The following is a 19931-nucleotide window of genomic DNA, read 5'->3' as shown; positions in this document are numbered from 1 at the left end:
GGTTAGTTGACCATAGACTTGAGAGTCTGTTTCTGGGATCTATGTGTCTGTTTTTGTGCCAGTCCATACTGTCTTAATGATTACAGCTTTGTAATAGTGATTGAAGTCGGGAATCGTGACATCACCGACCTTGGCTTTCTTTTTCAACATTCCTCTGGCTATTATGGACTAACCATATTCCATATATATATATAAATGGGTTCCATATGTATATATGGCATGTGCATATATATGTATATATGTATGGCATATATATATATGAGTGACTATACACACACACACACACACATATGGTATATACATATATATGTATATATGGAATATGCATGGAACCCATTTCTGGTTCCATATAAATTTTAGGATTATTTGTTCCACTTCTTTGAAAACATTTGATGGTATTTTGCTAGGGATTGCATTAGATGTGGTGATTGCTTTAGGTAGCATAGACATTTTCATAATATTTGTTCTTCCAGTCCATGAGGTTGGAATGTTTTTCCATTTCTTTGTATCTGCCTCAATTTCTTTCATGAGTACTTTATAGTTTTCTGAGTATGGATTCTTTGCCTCTTTGGTTAGGTTTTTTCCTAACTATCATATGGTTTTGGGTACAGTTGTAAATGGGATCGACTCCTTAATTTGTCCTGTCTTGCTCTTGGTGTATAGAAATGCAACTGATTTCTGTGCATTGATTTTATGTCCTGGCACTGTACTGAATTCCTGTATGAGTTCTAGCAATTTGGAGTGGAGTCTTTTGGGTTTTCCACATAAAGTATCATATCATCAGCAAAGAGTGAGAGTTTGACTTCTTTGCTGATAAGGATGCATTTTATTTCTTTTTGTTGTCTGATTGCCGTTTGTTGTCTGTTGTCTGATTACTAGGACTTCTAGTACTATTTGAATAGCAGTAGTGATAGTGGACAACCCTAAGGTCGTGTTCCTGACCTTAGGGGAAAAGCTCTCAGTTTTTTTCCCCATTAAGGATGATATTCACTGTGGGTTTTTCATAAATGGCTCTGATGATATCGAGGTATGTACCCTCTATCTGTACACTTTGAGGAGTTTTGATGAAGAGAGGATGCTGTACTTTGTCAGATGCTTTTTCAACATCTGTTGAGAATATCATATGGTTCTTGTTCTTTCTTTTATTAATGCATTGTATCATACTGATTGATTCATGGGTGTTGAACCACCCTTGCAGCCCAGGAATAAATCCCACTCTTCGTGGTGAATAATCCTTTGAATGTACTGTTGGATCCTATTGGCTAGTATTTTGGTGAGAATTTTTGCATCTGTGTTCATCAAGGATATTGGTCTGTGATTCTCCTTTTTGATGGGGTCTTTGTCTGGTTTGGGGATCAAGGTAATGGTGGCCTCATAAAATGAGTTTGGAAGTTTCCCTTCTGTTTCTGATTTTTGGAACAGTTTCAGGAGAATAGATGTTAATTCTTCTTTAAATGTTTGGTGGAATTCCCCTGGGAAGTCGTCTGGCCCTGGGCTCTTGATTGTTGGGAGATTATTAATGACTGCTTCAATCTCCTTACTGGTTATGGGTCTGTTCAGGTTTTCTACTTCTTCCTGGTTCAGTTGTGGTAGTTTATATGTCTCTAGGAATGCATCCATTTCTTCCAGGTTGTCAAATTTGCTGGTGTGTAGTTGCTCATAATATGTTCCTGTAATTGTTTTTATTTCTTTGGTGTTGGTTGTGATCTCTCCTCTTTCATTCATGATTTTATTAATTTGGGTCCCTTCTCTTTTCTTTTTGATAAGTCTGGCCAGGGGTTTATCAATCTTACTAATTCTTTCAGAGAACCAGCTCCTAGTTTGTTTGATTTGTTCTGGTATTCTTTTGGTTTCTAGTTCATTGATTTCTGCTCTGATTATTATTTCTCTTCTCCCGCTGGGTTTAGGCTTTCTTTGCTGTTCTTTCTCCAGCTCCTTTAGGTGTAGGGTTAGGTTGTGTACTTGAGATTTTCTTGTTTCTTGAGAAAGGCTTTTATTGCTATATACTTTCAGGACCGCCTTTGCTGTATCTCAGAGATTTTGAACAGTTGTGTTTTCATTTTCATTTGTTTCCATGAATTTTTAAAATTCTTCTTTAATTTCCTGGTTGACTCACTCATCGGGAGTAGTAGTAGGATGCTCTTTAGCCTCCATGTAGTTGAGTTCTTTCCAACTTTCCTCTTGTGGTTGAGTTCTAGTTTCAGAGCATTGTGGTCTGAAAATATGCAGGGAGTGATCCCTGTCTTTTGGTACCGGGTGAGACCTGATTTGTGACCCAGGATGTGATCTGTCCTGGAGAATGTTCCATGTGCACTAGAGAAGAATGTGTATTCTGTTGCTTTGGGATGGAATTTTCTGAATATATCTGTGTGGTCCATCGGGTCCAGTGTGTCATTTAAAGGCTTTATTTCCTTGTTCATCTTTTGCTTAGATGATCTGTCCATTTCAGCAAGGGGGGGTGTTAAAGTCCCCTACTATTATTGTATTGTTGTCAATGTGTTTTTTTGATTTTGTTTTTAATTGGTTTATATTGTTGGCTGCTCCCATGTTAGGGGCATAGATATTTGAAATTGCTAGATCTTCTTGTTGGACAGACCGTTTGCGTATGATACAGTGTCCTTTCTCAGCTCTTATTAAAGATTTTATTTATTTATTTGACAGAAATCACAAGCAGGCAGAGAGGCAGGCAGAGAGAGAGGGAAGCAGGCTCCCCACTGAGCAGAGAGCCCGATGCGGGACTCGATCCCAGGACCCCGAGATCGTGACCTGAGCCGAAGGCAGCGGCCCAACCCACTGAGCCACCCAGGCGCCCCTCAGCTCTTATTATAGTCTTTGGCTTAAAATCTAATTTATCTGATATAAGGATTGCCACCTCAGCTTTCTTTTGATGTCCATTAGCGTGGTAAATTGTTTTCCACTCACTCACTTTAAATCTGGAGGTGTCTTTGGGTCTGAAATGAGTTTCTTGTAAACAGTGTATCGATAGGTCTTGTTTTTTTTTTCCCATTCTGATACTGTGTGTCTTTTGCTTGGGGCATTTAGCCCATTTACATTCAGGGTAACTACTGAAAGATACGAATTTAGTGCCACTGTATGGCCTGTAAGGTAACTGTTACTGTATGTTGTCTCTGTTCCTTTCTGGTCTGTTATTTTAGCCTTTCTCTTTGCTTAGAGGGCCCCTCAATATTTCCTTTGGGGCTAGTTTGGTGTTTGCAAATTCTTTAAATTTTTGTTTGAAACTTTTTATCTCTCCATCTATTTTCAGTGACAGCCTAGCTGGATATAGTACTCTTGGCTCCATTTTTTCTTGTTTAGTGCTCTGAATATATCATGCCAGTCCTTTCTGGCCTCCAGGTCTCTGTGAATAAGTCGCTGCCAATCTAATATTTCTGTCATTGTAGGTTACAGACCTCTTGTCCTTAGCTCCTTTCTGGATTTTCTCCTTGTCACTGAGACTTGTAAGTTTTACTATTAGATTATGGGGTGTTGACCTATTTTTATTGATTTTGAGGGGGGTTCTTTGTGCCTCCAGGATTTTGATGCTTGTTCCCTTTGCCATATTAGGGAAATTCTCTACTATAATTTTCACCCATATACCTTCTGCCCCACTCTCTCTTTCTTCTTCTTCTGGGATCCCAATTATTCTAATGTTGTTTCGTCTTATGGTATCACTTATCTCTCGATTTCTCGCCTCATGGCCCAGTAGTTGTTTCTCTTTTTCTTAGCTTCTTTATTCTCCATCATTTGGTCTCTTACATCACTAGTTCTCTCTTCTACCTAATTTATTCTAGCGGTAAGGGCCTCCATTTTTTATTGCAGCTCATTAATAGCTTTTTTGATTTCAATTTGGTTAGAATTTATTTCTTTTATTTCTCCAGAAAGGGCTTTTATTTCTCCAGAAAGGGATTCTTTTATATATTCCATGCCTTTTTAGAGCCCAGCTAGCACCTTGATAATCATCATTCTGAACTCTAGTTCTGACAACTTACTAATGTCTGTATTGAATAGGTCCCTAGCTGTTGGTACTGCCTCTTGTTCTTTTTTTGTGGTGAGTTCTCTGCCTTGTCATTTTATCTAGATAAGAATAGGTGAATGAGAGAATAAAATACTAAACGTGTGGCAAAGACCCCAGAAAAATATACACTAACCAATTCGGAAGAGACCTGAAACTGGGGGGAGAAGAATGGGGAGAATTTATTAGACTGGTGAATAGAACAGAGCCACTCACTTGATTTTGGTTGTATTCTGGTCTTTTAGAAGAAACTACCTCCCAAAATTTTAAAGAAAGAAAAACTTACATATATGCAAAAAAAGGGTAAATGCGATGAAGGGATGGAATATGAATGTAAAGATGAAAATTTAAAAAGATTCTAGAAAAGGAATTGCTAAGTTGGTTTGAAAAAAAGTCAAAAAAAGAGGGGAGAATGTGATTAGGTTGGAGGCAAGAACAAAGCCATGTGCTAGATTTATGGTATATTTTGATCTGCTAGAATAAATTGTATCCCAAAATTTTAAAGAAAAATAGCCTATAGTATACAAAAAAGGTTAAATATGAAGGGATAAAATATGACTATAACAATGGAGATTTAAAGATTTTTTAAAAAGGTATCGATAAGATAAAGTAGTTAAAAAATGTTAAAAAGGGAAGAGGAAAAGTTAAAATAGAATAAGAAAAAAATAAAATTACAAAAATTTATCTTTGAAAAACTAAAGAATCATGGGAAAAAAGCCACGAATTCTGTGTTTTGCTTTCCCCTAGCTCTTGAGTTCTGCGGTTCTCATTGATCAGTGAATGTGGTCTTGGCTGGATGTTCTTGCTGATCTTCTGGGGGAGGGGTCTGTTGTCGTAATTTTCAAATCTCTTCATCTGTGGTGGAATTGCACCACACTTGCCAGGGGCCAGGCTAAGCAATCTGCTTGGGTTCACTTTTGGTAGCTTTTGTTCCCTGAATGCTTTCCATACAGCTTTGAAGGATGGGAATGAGGATGGCAGCCTCCCAGTCTCCAGCCCAGAGGAGCTAAGAGTTTGAGGCCCCATTCCTCAGTGTGCCCAGAGAAAAGCATTCAGTCCCTCCTGTCTCTCTGGTTTCCAGCTACACTCCATGCTCACCCAGCCTGTGACTGAGCATTTCTATTTCTGGTACACGGCCCTGTTTGATTCTCCAAACCCAGCAGATTCCTGCTGGAGGAGGAAGGAGGGAGTCTCTCCAGATCTGTCACTTGTGGGGTCCCTCCTGGAAGAGCAGTGGTCTGAGTGTGCCTTGGATCACAGTTCAAGTTAACCCCGAGCTGAGAGCCCACTCCTTGGTCTGTCTCTGTAGCTGGTTTCCCCTCTCTCTAATACCTGGGAGCTCTGCCACACTCAGACACCCCTAGTCTTTCTGTGAGCCCGCGGGTCCTGAGACCACACTGTCCCTGCCAGGGCTCCACCCCCTGCTTAGCCTCTGGAGCAATGTCTCTCAGTGGAGCAGACTTCTTAAAATTCTGATTTTGAGCTGCTTCACCACTTGCCAGGAGCCAGCCTGTTCCCCTGGGGTCTGTCTTCCCATTGCTTCGGATTCACTTTTCCCCCATGTCCTGCCTTCTGGGAAGTGGTTGATTTTCTGTTCCTGGAATTGCTGCTCTTCTTCTCTTCTATTTCTTGTTGAGTTTGTAGGTGTTAAGAATGGTTTGATAACTATCTAGCTGAACTGCTGGGACCTAATGATAGTTCAGTCTCCTACTGCTCCGTGGTCTTGCTTCCTCTGGACCTCAAAAACGTTTTTGAGAACGTTTTTGTTCTCTGGCACAAGAACATATTCCAGGCCCATCTTGTATTCTTCTTGCTCCAGACCTATGATCAGCTTTTGTTTCTCCAGCAAGCCCTCGCTCATTTCATCAGTGACTGACATGTAGAAACCAAATCTTGGCATTAGGTGTGTTCATTGCCGCCAGTGGGGTGTCACTGCTTCTTGGCCCAGAGCATCTTTGACGAGGCCTTTGCTAATAACAAAGTTTACAGTTAGATCCAGTTCAGCGAATTCAGTTTATTTCAGCTAGTATTCATAAGCGATATAGAGGATAAAGAGATAAAAAGGATGTATTCCTTACCATTACAAGATTGCGATTGGGGCTGCAAGACCCCTAAATTCATGCCTGTATATGTTGCAAATTGTGATATGGGTTATTGTAGTAAGAATAATAGGTAATTATTCTTCTTTGTTGTTGTTTTTGTCTCTTGGAGAAAGACTAAGTCTCTACTAAAACACACACGTTAACATCAGATCCTTAATACCAGAGGTCTGAATTCAAGTCAGTATTTCTGTGCCTCAGTTCCCTCCTCTAAGGGCTGTTTCTCTGTGTTGTTTGAATTAAATGAGATATAAATGTGAAACAACTCAGTCTGTCGCATTTTTGAGATACTCAAAGCACTGCAGGAGTAGGGGTCTCCTATGTTTCATCTGTTCTTCACTCCCCTCAGAACCTCCATTTTGTTTAATATGGTAGCGATAATAATTATTATTACAGATTTTTTAAAACATATTTTATTTTTTTTTGAGAGAGGGAGAGAGAGGGAGAGGAAGAGAGCAGTTGGGGAGGCAGCAGGAGAGGAAGAGAGAATCTCAAGCAGACTCCACACTGAGCATGGAGCCTAGTGCAGGGCTCGATGCCAAAACCCTGAGATCATGAGCTGAAACCAAGAGATGGCCACTTAACTGACTGAGCCACCCAGGTACCCTTATTATTACTGATTTTATAAAAAATTATTGTTGATAGAACTTGGTGAGACTGTGCCAGGTGACATGGGAGAAAACACAGCTTTCTCTGAATCTGTCCTGCCTGTGGAACCAGTGGAGATAGAGATCGAAACACCCCAACAGGCTAAAGCAAGGGAAAGAAGGTAAGATTAGGCCCTTCTCTCTAAGTTCCTGTCACACATATTGAGCAAGAGCCGATACTTAATGAAAGGTTTTGAGAAACACATAGGAGACTGGGGCTGAGTACCAGTGTGGTCAGCAGGCTTAGGTGAGAGAGCCCTGGGTTTACTTTGAGGACTTGAACAAGAATCCTGGTTTGTTTTATGGCTGTGGCAGGACATGGGAAGAGGAAACTTGAATATCTGGTATATGCTGAGGACTCTGCAGGTTGTCCCTAGTTTTACTTAAACTTGAAGATAGTGTGTGAATGAAGATGTGGAGGCTCAGAGATGTAACATTTTAGGAGTCACTCAGCTAGGAAGCAGTTGGGCCAAGAATCAAATCCCTCTCCTGCCAACTCGACACTCATGCTTTCACATTACATCACACTGTATGATTTGAGGCAGTGCCCCCTGTGGTAGGGAGCCCCCATTCCATCCCAGAATTCCCAGGACTGCTGCATCTGCTGGCGGCTTGGGAATGTGAACACAACGCCTGGTGGTCAATTGGCGAATGAGTTCCACTCTGTAATGGGTACATCATTAGGCATGAAGGAGGAGGGTAGATGCCTGGATGCAGGCATGAAAGATTTCACAGCACCATAGAAATGTGTGTACACCAATTTAGCCCAGAAGTACTGGTGCAAAGGAGGGAGTCAGTAGTCGGGAGGTCAGTCAGGCAGGGAAGACTCCTTGGGGGATGTGCGCCTCAAAGCACGTGCATGAGGCCTGATGCGTGGAGAGTGTCCTGAGCCAAGGTGTGCAGGTATGAAGGAACAGAAAAGTCTGTGGAAAATAGCCAACTTGCAGATGTGCCTGAGTAGCACGGCCTTGTATAAGAGAACCAGGAGAGCGAGTCACAAGCCATGATGTGTGACTGGGGGCCTGGGGTCAGGGCCCAGAGGTCAGTCTCCCACTTCATTCTTGGATTTTTCAATATGCATGGCAGTGAAAGGATAAAAGTGGAGTTTGAGACCTATCTTCGGAGGATGATGAAACGTTTCAGTAAAGAAGTCCATGAGGACACACACAAGGTAAGGAAGGGTGGGAGGCGAAGGGACAGGGTCCTCTGTGTTATGGCTGTGTGGTGTGGTGCACACAGCTTTGGTTCTCAGTCAGGCCTGGTTTTATTTGGCTCTTCTACTCACTCTGTGACCTTGGCCAGTTTCTTTGTCTCCCTGAGCGGTTTCCTCATCTTTGAGGTGGGGTGTGATAAGTGCCTGCTTTGGAGGGGGTTGTGGGGGCAGAGCCAATATGACATGCAAAGTCTGGAGCACAGACCTGGCACATAGGAGGGCCAGACCCATGGGCACGCTCCCTCCATCCCTTCTTCCACCTGTCTCATAACCTCCATTTTTTTTTTTTTTTAAAGATTTACTTATTTATTTATTTGACAGACAAGATACCACAAGTAGGCAGAGAGGCAGGCAGAGAGAGAGGAGGATGCAGGCTCTCTGCTGAGCAGAGAGCCCGATGCGGGGCTTGATCCCAGGACCCTGGGATCATGATCTGAGCCGAAGGCAGCGGCTTAACCCACTGAGCCACCCAGGCTCCCCTCATAACCTCCATTCCTAACACCGCTGAAGAGACGTGTATTTGACTTCAGCTAGCAGTTAGTGAACCACATTATAGACCTAGCAAGGTACTTGGCGTTGTGGGGATGGAGACTTGTAGAAAGCTTATTTCCTGCCATTAAGGAGTGTCTGTTCTCACAGACGGAACAAGACAGATGTCAAAACAGGAAATTCAAGGCTCAGAATGAGGAAAGGGAACGGTGTGGGTTGAGTGGCTGAGGAAGGTGGCTTTCTTTAAGAGAAAGGCCACTGGGGAGAGGTGGGAGCACAGAAGCTGGGGAGGCTGCCTGTGACAAGTTCAGAGGGCCCTCTAGTTCTCTGTGTGTCTGTGTAATGGAGGGTGCATGCATTGGTGGCCTGTGAGAGTGAGGGAAGGGCACTCAGCTTTCCCTCGGATGGGCAGCAGGCAGCCAGAGTGAGAAGAGCTGACAGGGCTGGAAGAGACAGTACATCTACAGCAGCTGCAGAGATCTGGGAGTGAGATGAGCTCAGAGCAAGGACAGTGAGGAGATGAGACACCCACCTCCCTGAGGCCTTGAGGAGCACGTGGGATAGCTGTGCTGCTTGTACCTTTTGGAAGAGGTGGAAGGAAGGGAAGGGTTCATATGACTCTAAGATGGGAAGCTTAAGTGAGGGGAGAAGAATGGAGCTGTTGACTGAAATGGGGAGGTCAGAGGTGGGGAAGGAGGCAGACGGTTCTAAAGGGAAAAGGATGTAAGATTTTGGAGGAGGCGGCGAGGAGTCACATGATCATCTCCGGAGGCTGGGGAGCGGTTGGAGCTTGGGAGCAGGGCCAGCTGGCTTTAGGGTTTGCAGCAGAAGTGGCTGGGTCCTGGCACCCAGGGAAGGCAGAGAACCCTGTGGTGAACCTGCGCCATCCGCCGGCTTGGACAGCTACTGGCACTTGTGCAGTCTCTCCCTTCTCACCCCTGTCTCACTTTTCCTCCCGATCTTTTGGGAGCAAATCCTAAACAGCAAGGCCTCTTAAAATATAGAAGTTTATATGCTGCAGTTCTGAGATTTGGTTATTTTGTCAAGGGAATAAGTATCTAGGGAGAGCACAGGGTGAAGACAAGGTCTTGGGAAATGGCTAATGTTGGGATTTTTACTTTCTTGTGTATAAAAATAATAAATAATTCCTGCCTACACAATATCTCTCAGTTTGGCAGCAGAAAACACTCTAGTTCTCAGCCTACCATCTTCCCCCTTTTCCCAGGTTCACCTGCTATGCCTGCTGGCAAATGGTTTCTATCGAAGTAACATCTGCAACCAGCCAGATCTACTTGCTATCAGCCTGTCCATCATCCCAGCTCGTTTTACCAGAGTGCCACCTCAGGATGTAGATGCCTGCTATCTGTCAAACCTGGTGAAATGGTATGCCCTCTGGCCTGTCCTGCAGAGGCCTAGAGTAGAACTTGTGTCTCTAAGAGGTTGGGGGCCAGGCAGTTGCACAGACTTCCCTGAGGGGACCCCTTATGCCGGGCTTTGAGTGCACAGCCCTGAAGATAGACACACGTCAGGCACATTCTCTGCCCTGGAACACCTCCCAGCCTGGCTGAGGAGACAGATGCACCCCAGGTAATCAGGGTAGTGTGAGGAGTGCTTTAGAAGAGATCTGCTGGGTACTTTAGGTGCATGGAGCACCTAAGCATGGTCCTTTAGGTGCACCTCCCAAGGACATGTGAAGTCTGCTGGGGTCTTGAGTGGAGCCGGGGTCAGCCACATAGACTGGGAAGATGAGAGCAGAGGCAAGCAGGGCTCCCGATTCCCTCTTGAGACTCTCCCGTCTGATTTTCTTGGCTATAAGAGGATAGCAAGTGTTCCTCTTGGCCCTGACTCGTGACATGGGGAATGTCTGGTTTCTCTCCAGGTTTGTTGGTACATTTACAGTGAATGCAGACCTCTCAACCAATGAGCGAGATGATCTGCAGACAACATTGGAAAGGAGGTTTGCTATTTACTCTGCACGGGATGATGAAGAGTTGGTACATGTAAGTGATTCCTCCTGGCATGGTTTTTTGTTTTGTTTTGCTTCGTTTTTAATTTCTTTTCAGTGTACCAGAATTCTTTGGTTATGCACCATACCCAGTGTTCTATGCAATACATGCCTTCCATAATACCCACCACCACGCTCACCCAACTTCCCACCCTTGCCCCTTCAAAATCTTCAGATTGTTTTTCAGAGTCCATAGTCTCTTGTGGTTCATCTCCCCCTCCAGTTTCCCTCAACTCCTTTCTCCTCTCCATTTCAAAGGTTTTATTTATTTGTTTGACAGAGAGATCACAAATAGGCAGAGCAGTAGGCAAAGAGGGTGGGAAGTGGGCTCCTTGCTGAGCAGAGAGCCTGATGCAGAGCTCGATCCCAGGACCCTGAGATCATGACCTGAGCTGAAGGCAGAGGCTTAACCCAATGAGCCACCCAGGTGCCCTGGCACAGTTTTTTAGTGCTGGGAGCTAATGGCCATGGCAGTCACATGCCAGGTACCATTCCAGAGTTTTCCATGTTCTTCCTTATTCAGGCCTTGTGAAATAAAAAATACATTTAGAAGCTCAAGGAGGCCAAAGAACTTTCTCAGGGTCATTCTGCTGGTAAGCAACTAGAGTCAGGTTTGGGACCTGTATATGGGTGGAAAGCCTGCACTCTTTCAGTTGCTTGGTGTCCTGGGGTTGTAAACACTTATTTTTTGGTCAGGTACCCTAGCCTTGTTTCCCTTAACTATTCAAAAATTATGTTCAGAAGTCCATAGGAAATGTTTTTTCAAACCTTGTCTGCTGAAATCCATCAGGAAGCATTTCCCTACCTTCCGACTTGAGAAATGATATTGCTGGCAGTGGTGCAGTCAGGAGAGTTCTGTCTACCAAAAATAGAGATAGAAATACGGCTTTATTTCCGGAAGGTTCCTATTCATTACATACGTTTTCTGTTTGTTTACGGAAGGAGACCAGGCTTCTTGGATCTTAAAAGCCCAAACAACTGGCATCTTTATCTCTCTTCTGATTCACTTTAAAAAAGTCTAAGATGGGGCACCTGGGTGGCTCAGAGGGTTGAGCCTCTGTCTTCGGCTAAGGTCATGGTCTCAGGGTCCTGATATCGAGCCCCGCATCGGGCTCTCTGCTCAGCAGAGAGCCTGCTTCCCTTCCTCTCTCTGCCTACCTGTGATCTCTCTCTCTCTGTGTCAAATAAATAAATAAAATCTTTAAAAAAAAAAAAAGAAATGCAACTGAATTCTGTGCATTGATTTTATGTCTTGCCACTTTACTGAATTCCTGTATGAGTTCTAGTAGTTTGGAGTGGAGTCTTTTGGGTTTTCCACATAAAGTATCATATCATCAGCAAAGAGTGAGAGTTTGACTTCTTTGCTGATAAGGATGCATTTTATTTCTTTTTGTTGTCTGATTGCCGTTTGTTGTCTGTTGTCTGATTACTAGGACTTCTAGTACTATTTGAATAGCAGTAGTGATAGTGGACAACCCTAAGGTCGTGTTCCTGACCTTAGGGGAAAAGCTCTCAGTTTTTTTCCCCATTAAGGATGATATTCACTGTGGGTTTTTCATAAATGGCTCTGATGATATCGAGGTATGTACCCTCTATCTGTACACTTTGAGGAGTTTTGATGAAGAGAGGATGCTGTACTTTGTCAGATGCTTTTTCAACATCTGTTGAGAATATCATATGGTTCTTGTTCTTTCTTTTATTAATGCATTGTATCATACTGATTGATTCATGGGTGTTGAACCACCCTTGCAGCCCAGGAATAAATCCCACTCTTCGTGGTGAATAATCCTTTGAATGTACTGTTGGATCCTATTGGCTAGTATTTTGGTGAGAATTTTTGCATCTGTGTTCATCAAGGATATTGGTCTGTGATTCTCCTTTTTGATGGGGTCTTTGTCTGGTTTGGGGATCAAGGTAATGGTGGCCTCATAAAATGAGTTTGGAAGTTTCCCTTCTGTTTCTGATTTTTGGAACAGTTTCAGGAGAATAGATGTTAATTCTTCTTTAAATGTTTGGTGGAATTCCCCTGGGAAGTCGTCTGGCCCTGGGCTCTTGATTGTTGGGAGATTATTAATGACTGCTTCAATCTCCTTACTGGTTATGGGTCTGTTCAGGTTTTCTACTTCTTCCTGGTTCAGTTGTGGTAGTTTATATGTCTCTAGGAATGCATCCATTTCTTCCAGGTTGTCAAATTTGCTGGTGTGTAGTTGCTCATAATATGTTCCTGTAATTGTTTTTATTTCTTTGGTGTTGGTTGTGATCTCTCCTCTTTCATTCATGATTTTATTAATTTGGGTCCCTTCTCTTTTCTTTTTGATAAGTCTGGCCAGGGGTTTATCAATCTTACTAATTCTTTCAGAGAACCAGCTCCTAGTTTGTTTGATTTGTTCTGGTATTCTTTTGGTTTCTAGTTCATTGATTTCTGCTCTGATTATTATTTCTCTTCTCCCGCTGGGTTTAGGCTTTCTTTGCTGTTCTTTCTCCAGCTCCTTTAGGTGTAGGGTTAGGTTGTGTACTTGAGATTTTCTTGTTTCTTGAGAAAGGCTTTTATTGCTATATACTTTCAGGACCGCCTTTGCTGTATCTCAGAGATTTTGAACAGTTGTGTTTTCATTTTCATTTGTTTCCATGAATTTTTAAAATTCTTCTTTAATTTCCTGGTTGACTCACTCATCGGGAGTAGTAGTAGGATGCTCTTTAGCCTCCATGTAGTTGAGTTCTTTCCAACTTTCCTCTTGTGGTTGAGTTCTAGTTTCAGAGCATTGTGGTCTGAAAATATGCAGGGAGTGATCCCTGTCTTTTGGTACCGGGTGAGACCTGATTTGTGACCCAGGATGTGATCTGTCCTGGAGAATGTTCCATGTGCACTAGAGAAGAATGTGTATTCTGTTGCTTTGGGATGGAATTTTCTGAATATATCTGTGTGGTCCATCGGGTCCAGTGTGTCATTTAAAGGCTTTATTTCCTTGTTCATCTTTTGCTTAGATGATCTGTCCATTTCAGCAAGGGGGGGTGTTAAAGTCCCCTACTATTATTGTATTGTTGTCAATGTGTTTTTTTGATTTTGTTTTTAATTGGTTTATATTGTTGGCTGCTCCCATGTTAGGGGCATAGATATTTGAAATTGCTAGATCTTCTTGTTGGACAGACCGTTTGCGTATGATACAGTGTCCTTTCTCAGCTCTTATTAAAGATTTTATTTATTTATTTGACAGAAATCACAAGCAGGCAGAGAGGCAGGCAGAGAGAGAGGGAAGCAGGCTCCCCGCTGAGCATAGAGCCCGATGCGGGACTCGATCCCAGGACCCCGAGATCGTGACCTGAGCCGAAGGCAGCGGCCCAACCCACTGAGCCACCCAGGCGCCCCTCAGCTCTTATTATAGTCTTTGGCTTAAAATCTAATTTATCTGATATAAGGATTGCCACCTCAGCTTTCTTTTGATGTCCATTAGCGTGGTAAATTGTTTTCCACTCACTCACTTTAAATCTGGAGGTGTCTTTGGGTCTGAAATGAGTTTCTTGTAAACAGTGTATCGATAGGTCTTGTTTTTTTTCCCATTCTGATACTGTGTGTCTTTTGCTTGGGGCATTTAGCCCATTTACATTCAGGGTAACTACTGAAAGATACGAATTTAGTGCCACTGTATGGCCTGTAAGGTAACTGTTACTGTATATTGTCTCTGTTTCTTTCTTGTCTGTCTCTTTTAGGCTCTCTGTTTGCTCAGAGGACCCCTTTCAATATATCATGTAGGACTTGTTTGGTGTTTGCAAATTCTTTTAGGTTTTGTTCGTCCCGGAAGTTTTTTATCTCTCCTATTTTCAGTGACAGCCTAGCTGGATTTAGTGTTCCTGGCTACATGTTTTTCTCATTTAGTGCCCTGAATATATCATGCCAGTCCTTTTTGGCCTGCCAGGTCTCTGTGGACAAGTCTGCTGCCAATGTAATATTTCTACCATTGTAGGTTACAGATCTTTTGTCCCCAACTACTTTCACTATTATCTCTTTGCCACAGAGACTTGTAAATTTTACTCTTAGATGACAGAGTGTTGACCTATTTTTATTGATTTTGAGGGGGGTTCTTTATGTCTACTGGATTTTGATGCTTGTTCCCTTCCCCAAATTAGGGAAGTTATCTTCTATAAGTTGTTCCAATATACCTTCTGCTCACTCCTCTTCTTCTGGGAATCCAATTCTTCTAATACTGTTTTGTCTTATATTATCGCTTATCTCTGAAATTCTCTCCTCATGGTCCAGTAGTTGTTTCTTTGTCTTTTTCTCAGCTTCTTTATTCTCCATCATTTGGTCTTATATATCACTAATTCTCTCTTCTGTCTTATTTATCCTAGCAGTAAGAGCCTCCCTTTTTTATTGCACCTCATTAATAGCTTTTTTGATTTCAACTTGGTTAGATTTTTGTTATTTTATTTTTCCAGATAGGGATTTTTTAGTATCTTGTGTGCTTTTTTTCAAGCCAGCTAGCATCTAGATAATCATCATTCTGAACTCTGGTTCTGACATCTTACTAATGTCCATATTCATTAGGTCCCTAGCCATCAGTACTGCCTTTTGTTCTTTTTTTTTTTTTTTTTTGAGGTTAGTTTTTCCGCCTTGACATTTTATCTAGATAAGAATAGATGAATGAGAGAGCACAATACTAAAAGCAACGACCCCAGAAATATGTACACTAACCATATCAGAAGAGACCTGAAGTCAGGGGGAGAAGAAAGGAGAAGAAAACATATATGTATTTATACACACAAACACACACAAGATTACACTGGTGAACAGAATAAAGTCACACACTTGATTTTTGTTATATTTTGGTCTGTTAGAAGAAACTGCCAAAATTTTAGAGAAAAGAATATATATATAAAATTATAAGGGTAAACACAATTAAGGGATGGACTGTAAAGATGAAAATTAAAAATGATTCTAAAAAAGGAATTGATGAGAAGTCACTTAAAAAAAAAAAGAAAAAGAAAAGAATGTCATCAGGCTAGAGAGTAGAAGAAAGCCATATGCTAGATTTAAGGTATATTTCGATCTGTTAGAAGAAACTGTATCCTAGAATTTTAAATAAAGGAAAACTTACAAGTATCCAAAAAATAAGGTTAAATACAGTGAAGAGATAGAATATGAATAAAACAGTGAAAATTGAAAAAGGTTTTAAAAAGGTATTGATAAGATAGAGTAGTTAAACTAGTAAAGGAAAAATTAAAAAACAATAGAGTTAGAGAAAAATAAAATTTAGAACATTTAACTTGGAGAGACTAAAGAATCCTGGTTAAAAAAAAAGCCAGGAGTTGTATGTGCTGCATTCCCCTTGCTCTGGAGTTCAACAGTTGACGTTGATGGCTGAACTTGATTTTTGGCTAGGTGTTGCTAGTGATCTTCTGGAGGAGGGGCCTGTTGCAGTGACTTTCCAAAATGTCTTTGTACCGCCCTTGCCAGGGGCCAGGCTCTGAGAGCTTGGGGCCCCATTCCTCAGTGTGCCCTCAGAGAAAAGCAGTCAGTCCCTCCTGTTTCCCTGATCTCCGGCTGCACTCCAGGCTCACCCAGCCTGTGACTGAGCGTTTTCCAGCTCTGGTGCATGGCTCTGCTTAGAGTCTCCAAACACAGCAGATTCCTGCAGCGTGCTCCCGTGCCTCTCCTCCTGGTGGAGGAAGGGTGGGTTGTTCCCCGGATCTGCCACTTCTGGGATTCCTGCATGAAGAGCAGTTGCCCGACTGTGCCCAAGATTACGGTTTATGGCAACCCTGAGTTGAGCACCCACTCCTTGGCCCTGTCTCTGTAGCCTACTTTCCTACTCTGATACTTGGGGGCGTGCCACACTCAGGCACCCTGGGTTGTTCTGTGACCCCACAGGACCTGAGACCACACTGTCCCCGCGAGGGCTACAACCCCCCCACTTAGCCTCTGGAGCATCGTCCCCCAGTGGAGCAAACTTCTAAAAGTTCCAACTGTGTGCGTTGGTGCTCTGCGGCTTGCCAAGAGCCGGCCCCTCCTCCCGTGACCTATCTTCCCTTCTGTCACCTCATATTCATTTTTCTGCACTTTCTACCTTCCAGAATGTGGTCGCTTTTTTGTTCCAAGAGTTACTCTTTTTGTCAGGTTTTTTTTTTTTAAACAATTACATTTTTAAAAAAGATTTTATTTATTTATTTAGCAGATAGAGATCACAAGTAGGCAGAGAGGCAGGCAGAGAGAGAGAGGGGGAAGCAGGCTCCCTGCCGAGTAGAGAGTCTGATGTGGGACTCGATTCCAGGACCCTGGGATCACGACCTGAGCCAAGGGCAGAGGCTTTAACCCACTGAGCCACCCAGGTGCCCCAGTTTTTTTGTTTTCTTTAATGAAATTTAACATAACACATTAAAAACCAAACTTCTCTGAGATGTAGTGAACATCTTTCCATTTTTCTATAAAAAGATACCTGTTTGGCATCAATTTTAGTAGTGCTCAGGGTTTTAGGCACCTATTTGGTGGTTTCTAACTTTTCCGTATTCTAAAAAAAAAAAAACTACCACAACAAATACCGTGAATTTTGTTAAAACCTCCATTCTTTTCTTAGGATAAATGCATCATTCTTTTTCCCCACAGATATTTTTACTGATCCTCCGGGCCCTACAGCTCTCGACCCGACTGGTTCTGTCTCTGCAGCCGATTCCTCTGAAGTTACCCCCAGCAAAGGTGGGGTGCTCCCAAAGGGCAGTTGGCTCAGCGGGGAGGGAGAAATTATCATATAACAAAAAAATTGGTCATTGGACTACTTTTACGGGTCGGCATTTATGGAGCGTGGGCCCCTTGGAGCCTACCTTGCTCACCCCCATGTTTGGAAAACTGGTCACCAGTGGCACAGAGGGCACAGAGGGGCCCAAGAGAGGTCCTGGCTGCCTGGTGGGTTAGTTTCTGCCTTGTGACACAGCAGAATGGCCCCATCCTCCTCCTTCTTGGCTGTGCTGAACAGTTAGGGATGAAGGACTCTGCCTTCTGCTGTCATCGGAGGAGGAGGGTTGGCACTAGACGAGCTGCACTATTGGTACTGTCGAGACTTAGTGGTCCAGGGGTGGATTTAATTCCATCATCTTAATGCAGCAACTTTTTTAAGTCCATCAGTATTTATTTGCAAGGCATGTTATGTGCAAGGTGGGTACTATTACCGAGGAAACTGATGCAGAGTTTTACCCATATGTAATAAATAAATATTTGAGGAAATGTAAATAAATGTATATATAGTTGACTGGAACACATAATGAATGAGAAGCAGAACTGGAGTTGGAAACCAGGTTCCTGTGTTTCCTGTGTTCATACCCCTGCCCCTCCCACCAGGTTCTAGAGTGCAAAGAGTTTACTTTGTGGCTTAGCTAAGATACCACAGATTTTAGTGAATACATTCTTACATTCCTAAAGGATTGTTGGCCCTGCCCTACCCTGTCTGAGCTGGGGACATCCTGTGTGTGCTGGTTCTGTAGCCAGTGATTTAGCCCTGGCAGAGTATAGGATCTCTATCATATGAGCATAGAAAGGAAAAACATAGTTTCCTCTTCTGTTTAAGGGAAAGAAAGCTCCAAAGGTGACATCTGTGGAAGGTGCTGGAGGCTCCTTGGAAACTTGCAGCCCAGTTCTAGAAAGCCAAACCAAACCCAAGACCAGCCAAGGAACCAGACAAGAGGTCACGTCATCTAAGGGCCCTGGCCGTCCAAGTGCCAAAGGGAAGAGGAGCAAAGCAGCTACAGTCAGGAAGAAACAGAGAGAGCCCTCCAGCGGGGAAGAAGAGCACAAGGCAGGAGGGCAGCAGGAGGATACCGAGAGACGTCGGCATGGCCGAGAGCGGCAGGTGGCCTCCAGGGTGTCTTATAAAGAAGAGAGTGGGAGTGACAAGGGTAGTAGCGGTTCTGACTTCGAGCTCTCCAGCGGGGAAGCCCATCACTCATCTGATGAGGATTCTGAACCTGGCCTTCCCAGGCAGAGATCAAAGGCAGGGTCCAGGAGTGACTCCAGGACCCAACGTGGAAGGCACCCTAAGCACCCTAGCTTCCCAGCAGCAACCACGAGCTCGTCAAGCAGTAAGAGTAAACGAGGCAAGAAAATCTCCAGTGATGGTGAGGGGGCAGAAAGAGGGAAAGCAGCTGGTGTAGACCAGTGGCTAGAGGTGTTCTGTGAGCAAGAGGAAAAGTGGGTGTGTGTGGACTGTGTGCATGGTGTGGTGGGCCAGGCTCTGTCCTGTTACAAGTATGCCACCAAGCCCATGACCTATGTGGTGGGCATCGACGGTGATGGCTGGGTCCGGGATGTTACCCAGAGGTACGATCCAGACTGGATGACTGCGACCCGCAAGTGCCGGGTCGATGCCAAGTGGTGGGCTGAAACCTTGAGACCATACCAGAGCCCGTTGGTGGAGAGGGAGAAGAAAGAAGACTCAGAGGTAAGGCCTTGGCTGCTGTGGACTTGAAGGCCCATCTTGGTGCCCCTTATATATGCCCGGTCCCATGTGGTGGGGGTATCTTTGTGTGTGATCTGGAATTTTCACAATACTATAGACCTGGGATGGCTTTTGCCTTGATTTTACCAGTTAAAAATGGAGGCTCTGAGAGATTAACTGCTTTGGTATTTGAGCCCACATCTGTCTGACCGTTATGCAGCACACTTTTAGTTACCTTCTAGTTGTAAATTTGGAGCTTTAAAACAATTTACACAGTCATATAAATTGCTCTGAGTGAAAGAAGACAAAACTCATGAGTGTGGTAGCCGTGTATCTCCCTGCCCTATTTGAGCCCCATGTGGAATTGTCCACTGAGAAATCAGAATCCTGAAAGAACTACTAAAAGAATGAGTGTTTGTCACAAGGAGCACAAGGGCAAGGAGAGACATGGTGCCAATGGCCCATTGGAGTTTCCTGGGAGAGTAGGGTCAAGTAGACCCAAGTAGACCCCCATCACAGAGCAGGTAAGGCCTTCCTGAAGAAAACCATGTGTCTTCCCTGAGGACAAGAGCAGGCACTAACCTGCTTGTGTTGGCCAGGGTGTCTAGGCACTGAGAATGAATAGGTTAGATGACTTTTTCACAGTTGCCACAAGCCCCGGGATTCCATGCTTTATCTGAAACCTGCCTGGAACCAGACTGCAGGTGCAGTGTTATGGGTGCTCACAAAACCTCTGCTTCACTGTTTTGCTGAACAAGGTGGTCTAGGGCTCGCCTGCCTCAGACCTCCCCTCCTCTTCCAGACATGTTCAGCATTATCTCTCTGGCCTTTGCAGTTCCAGGCAAAGCACCTGGGCCAGCCTTTGCCTACTGTCATTGGCACATACAAGAACCACCCTCTGTATGCGCTGAAGAGGCATCTGTTGAAATACGAGGCCATCTACCCTGAGACAGCTGCGATTCTTGGCTATTGTCGTGGAGAAGCTGTCTACTCCAGGTGTGTGAGGCAGCTTGGTGGCTCTGTGGGCTTCCCGATGGCCTGGGACT

The 19931-nt window shown here is 43.7% G+C and overlaps 1 protein-coding gene across 1 annotated transcript in view; it reads left to right on the top strand.

Moving 5' to 3' along the window:
- XPC (XPC complex subunit, DNA damage recognition and repair factor) overlaps positions 1–19931 on the top strand; it is a 45974-nt gene that overhangs the window by 19276 nt on the left and 6767 nt on the right. The window contains exons 4-10 of the mRNA XM_044252916.1: positions 6757–6880; positions 7845–7929; positions 9686–9843; positions 10340–10460; positions 17064–17153; positions 18019–18888; positions 19721–19881. Coding sequence (XP_044108851.1) covers positions 6757–6880; positions 7845–7929; positions 9686–9843; positions 10340–10460; positions 17064–17153; positions 18019–18888; positions 19721–19881 — 1609 coding nt within the window. The remainder of the gene's footprint in view (positions 1–6756; positions 6881–7844; positions 7930–9685; positions 9844–10339; positions 10461–17063; positions 17154–18018; positions 18889–19720; positions 19882–19931) is intronic.

This window comes from Neovison vison, chromosome 6 (assembly GCF_020171115.1).
Source record: "Neovison vison isolate M4711 chromosome 6, ASM_NN_V1, whole genome shotgun sequence".
NCBI classification, from domain to species: Eukaryota; Metazoa; Chordata; class Mammalia; order Carnivora; family Mustelidae; genus Neogale; species Neogale vison.
The sequence above is the reverse complement of the archived record's forward strand: the minus strand, read 5'-3'. Positions and strand labels throughout refer to the sequence as shown.